This window comes from Electrona antarctica (assembly GCF_951216825.1).
Source record: "Electrona antarctica genome assembly, chromosome: 12".
NCBI lineage: Eukaryota > Metazoa > Chordata > Actinopteri > Myctophiformes > Myctophidae > Electrona > Electrona antarctica.
Window position 1 is genome coordinate 20611379 of NC_136793.1, and position 5013 is coordinate 20616391.

General features: G+C 42.6%; 1 protein-coding gene across 1 annotated transcript; it reads right to left on the reverse strand.

The window, feature by feature from the left end:
* Nucleotides 1-882: 882 nt before the first annotated feature.
* Nucleotides 883-4670, reverse strand: dmrt2a (doublesex and mab-3 related transcription factor 2a). Its single transcript, XM_079515721.1, has 4 exons — nt 4519-4670; nt 3901-4330; nt 3345-3447; nt 883-2430 (listed from the first exon to the last, which is right to left on the reverse strand). The coding sequence occupies exons 2-4, from the start codon at nt 4258-4260 to the stop codon at nt 1331-1333; spliced, it is 1563 nt and encodes a 520-aa protein (XP_079371847.1). The 5' UTR covers nt 4261-4330; nt 4519-4670; the 3' UTR covers nt 883-1330.
* Between the last annotated feature and the right edge of the window lie 343 nt (nt 4671-5013).

Here is a 5013-nt window from a genome sequence, read left to right on the forward strand (position 1 = left end):
GATCTAGCGACCCGATTCTACTTTTAACATTTTGAATTGATCCTCATAAATTCTTCATATCTGCGTTATAACTCAATAGATTTAAACAATAGGAGTCTCTTGATTTATTTCAAACATGGATCAAATCGACATAATGAAATTAGACTAATAAATGCTATACCCACATTTTTCATTCTTTTGAAGCACTTCTAACAAATAATAAAAATTTCCCTCTGCTTTCCCCAACATGGAAAAGCCAACAATGTCCAGAGGTTAGGCTATATAGTCTAGGGCAGGCTATATTATAATTGCAATACTTTTTCTTAATGGCATGTAACTTTATAATTTTATTTTTTCTGCAAAATCTGTTGATGGTTATCTTATGTAGTAACTAGATTATATTTATCCAAGCATGAGGATATAAGAATATGAAGAAAAAAGCGAATCAAATTAGGCTATATGCTATGAAAATTCAAAAGTTCGCTTGTCAAATTACAACATAACAGTAGTGAGTTCATATAGACTAGAGTGCTATCAAAATACAGTATCCAATGATGAACATATTTGATCAGTTATAGGCCTATATGTTTTATCACAAACACATGTGCCACATGCACATGCATGTAGCTAAAACTTAATAGAGATATTTAGATTTTTTTTAAAAAAAAGCCTTGTCCTTGTATTTGTTCCTGCGTGCACACATTGTGTCTGTGCCATGTGTGCAAGTGTCCATGTTTGCACGAGTGTCTTTTAAAATTAAAAGACACTCGTGCAATTAAATTAAAATTAAAATTATTAAAATATGTTCCAGATGCTTTATAAACCATTTTCATATCTGGTTTGAAACATCTCTCTTGTCTCACTGCAGGGCAGGTTTTAAATTATTTGTGAATTACATATAGTCAATGCAGGTGTCTTGACCTAAGAAAAACTGTTCGCTATTAAACCCATTATAACTTCAGCATAAAATGAAATACAACTCCTTTTACAGAAAAATGAAATACAACACTTTCTACTTAAAGGTCTGTCTTATAAAGTTTATTGACATGAGGAAAACACTGGGGTAATGTTTAAATACTCTATACACAATAAAAGTCATTTGAACACATGCACACGTAAAATACAATTATACATAAATATTACATCAGAATTTAGAAGGAGAAAATATGAAAGAAATTATCTAACATTTTGTAATTGACTTTACAAAAATAAGAGATGCAGTGCCATGTGTTTGTTCATTTCTCTAGCCCAAAACCACAGCTGTAGAACTTTTTAGAAGTGGAACTGGCATAATGTTCAGGGGAGTAAGAAAACCTGCAACTTACAGTGCAATTTGGGGAAATTAACAGTATTAATGGAACGCTCGACTCATGGCAGGGGTGGGTCTCTTCAATATGGCTTCCACTGAGAACGACAGGGGCTCGCCGGACCCCATCTTGCTCCCTACAGACTTAGACAGAAAATCTTTTGCGTACCTGTCTGTGCATTTGAGGCTGTGAATGTCCTTGACGGCGCCTTCCCTGTATTTGCGGGCGGCCTCTTCTAAGAGCTCTTTGCAGTAGGGGGGAGCCCTTAGCTCCGGCCCGGCGCCGGACCCGGCCTTCTCACTCAGGGTGTGCTGGATCAGCGAGTGAAAGGAGTTGAGTTTCATCGACAGCGAATGCTTACTGCTGTCCTTGCTCAGCTTATTGAGAATGTGGCCGTGGCCGGGGGCATGGGGATGCAGGTTGCCTCCGAAGGTCTGTCCAAAGCCTCTCTTAGGGGGAGAGAAGGCAGAGCGCTCTCTCTGCCCCGCCTGAGCAATCCCAGATGGCTGGGGATCAGCCCGTGGGGGATCCGACGCGTCATGTGGCGCGGCCGCTCTGGACCCCTCCAGTCTCGCAGCCGCGGAGTCCTGCTCCGGAGGCTGGCTCTCTGCGGGCATCGTCTTGGGCTCCCACACTGCACCCGGCTTCATGTTCTGCACCGCCGTGGCGTTGAGCAGGCACTGCTGGTAGAGGAGGGCGTCTCCCAGGTTGGCGGCCCCACGGGGCCACACCATGAAGCCGCCTCGCGAGGACTGGAGCGGGTAGTGCCGATAGGTGGTGGCCACGCTGACGTTGGACGAGATGAGCTCCACGTTGGCCGAGCCGGAGCCGTAGTGCATGGACATGTCCAGGCAGTTGGGGCCGATGAAGCCGCACACGTCTTTGGGCTGCTGCTCAGCCTGTGGCGCCGAGGCATAGGCCGCCTTGTAGGAGTTGTACTCGGCGGCGTGGTGGACCACACTGTTGGGAAAGAGCACCGACGCTGCCTCTCTGCTCTCCAGCAGCTCACGCTCCTTGTACTCTCTCTCCAACATGATGGTTTCCAGCTCCTTGTCTGCAAAGGCCCGTCTCTTCCTCATGCGGTCGCTCAACGGTGGCGGGAGAGACGAGCTCCCATATGGATCGGACTGGACTGGACGGTATCCTACCATGAAAGGAAAAAAAAAATCATGTTGATGTCTGCATTGCGCACAGAAAAATAAAGGTGCCAACTGGAACCAAAACTGTTTCTTCAGTGATGCCGTATAGCCATTTTTTATTCCAGAACAATTCAGACAATTCAGAACTATTTATTTGAATGGTTCTTTAAAGCCTTTAATCACTATATGCACCATTGACCGGTGTCTGTCAGGGGTCTATGGTCAACTCCTTTCCCCCTACAGATCTCTCATTTTCGGTGAATGCTCAATATTAAAACAGAATAAGGATGCTAAGGTTTAAGTGGTTAAAGGTGCATGAAAATGAAACAAAAAACAGTTATTTAAGGAAACCATTGCGTTCTAGATCCAAGAAAGAACGTTAAAATATTGTGTCTGCAACATATGCAAACAACAGTTGAATCTCAATCTTTAAAGGTTAATTCTTTCTGCATTTATCTTTTTTGTTTTTGTTTGGCATTAAGTATTTTGGTATTTAAGTATTTTAAAATCAGTTGGATATTTCTATAGAAAGGCCTGACCGGGGACAGGGGTCACGAATTAGTCTCGGCTAGAAACCCAATTCAACAGTTTCATGTTTTGTATTTTTGATACATTGTTTTTTTTGTATTGTCCCTGTCAAATAAACATATAAATAAATAGTAATATTTCTGGTCCGTAATGATGACAATGCTGGAGATGCAAATTTGTTAGCATTCTATAAAATGTAATTTAGAAAAAGGAAGTTAGCAAGTCAGAAGAATAAAGAAATCCATGTGGTGTGATTAAGTAAAAAATAACAAATTGATTATTCAAACTGGAAAGAAGTAGAAGTTAGCCTGTTAAGAAGGCAAGGATTTCCTGAAATGTATGTATGTATGTATGAAAGCATTTATGAATGGTGCCTCTGTTGTTCTCTTACCTTCTAAGATGCTTTTAGCCAGCATGGTGGATGGTCGAATATGTCGTTGATATATTGTTCTTCTTTCCGATGGAATCTGCTTCCCGGAAATCCCTTTCTTATCCTGATAAATTGATTATTGAAACAATAGCAAAAACGTCAGATCATTGAAATGTATTTGATGCCTCATTTTGTAAAAGTGAGTGTCAGCTTTAAAACAAGTGTCCAATATACAAATACAAATATTCCAATATAAAGAATTATATAAATGTATAGTTGGCTAAATCAACAGGTAGGCCTACAAAGACCACAAGCACAATGCAGCCCTATATGGTCGACACGATTATTTAGCTATATTGTTTAATATCTGTTTAATAAGAATTTGTTTAATTAATGAAAACACAGTTACTTTGTCATCTTTAAGTGACTGCTGTATGTATACACTGCGTCTTTATTTCATTTTAGTATCCACACAACTTAGCCTGCATAGCAGCATAGCTTACAAAGTCAAACGTCAGTTGACACACACACACACACACACACACACACACACACGACACACTAACTCCGCTCTCACCTCTGTGGCTTGTTGCCTTCGCAGTGCCACCTGTGCGGCCATAACCCTCTGTCTCTCCACCACTAGCAGACAGTTGGCACACTGGCAGTCTCGCCACCGACAGAAGCGCTTGTGTCCCTTCAGACATGACACCACGCCGTGGTTTCTACAGCGCGCGCACTTCGGTGTTCGGCTCAGCTTCCTCTGTTCGCCTGGAGCGATGCTGCCGGCGGTGCCCGGCGGTTTGTCGTCGCTCTTGTTCCCCGCTTCGTCCTCCGTGGCCGCGGACAGCGACGAGCCGGTGTAGTCACTTTGGTCGTCGCTTTCCGTTTCGAGACTTTCCACGTCGATTTCGAACTCACAACCTGCGACGTCAGTCATGTTTGTTTGCCAACGTCCCCCTCGGTCGACTCTGGGTTACCCACGGTGCACTCCACTCATGCGTGTTTGCCTGTAAAAGATAATGCGATTGGTTGGTTATAATAGCCTATCATGACAGTTAACTTGACATATGGGTTGTAGTCAAATAGGCAACAAAATAGGCTATTAACCACTGTATATCCGAGAACATCTGCGTTTAGATTTCCATTAAACCTATATATTAATTTAACTATCATGCGCACATTACTCCAAACTTACTTCTACGCGGATCCAAATGATGTCTCCCTTCAGATAGTCAACACGATGCGAAGATTGAAGAATCACTAGTCTCGAACTCCAAACAGTTAAGCTCGTGATAAGTCGGCCTATAGTCGCTCATTTGGGTGACTGCTCTGCGTCTTTACGCACGGACCTCGTACTGGCGCTGTCACTAGAAAGGGATCGAGGGTTTTCTCCTTGGAACAGAGCGCCACCCCTTTGAGGAATTTGGGTATGCGCGGTTTGTACGACGATTGGCTCATTTTCAGTTGACCAATTGGCTGCAGTCCACGAGTTCCCAAATTATGAGTGTTTCGAGATCATCAGATGAGTGAGGCCCGATCTATACAAACACACAAAGCTTGTGAGCTTACATGTATATGGATCTGATATTTTCGGCGAGCCACACTGTTTTGCGACACAATCATAGAATTAGCTTTTGCCTATAAAATAAGGTCATACAGTGGACAACTTGAAACTTATGGTAATAATAAT

Bases quoted from the DNA above. Each gene is read 5' to 3' on its own strand.
- dmrt2a (XM_079515721.1), bottom strand. From the start codon at position 4,260: ATGACTGACGTCGCAGGTTGTGAGTTCGAAATCGACGTGGAAAGTCTC. The intron at 3,448-3,900 runs GTGAGAGCGGAG...TCAATTTATCAG, and splicing joins GAAGGCAACAAGCCACAGAG to GATAAGAAAGGGATTTCCGG. The intron at 2,431-3,344 runs GTAAGAGAACAA...CTTTCATGGTAG, and splicing joins GGCTAAAAGCATCTTAGAAG to GATACCGTCCAGTCCAGTCC.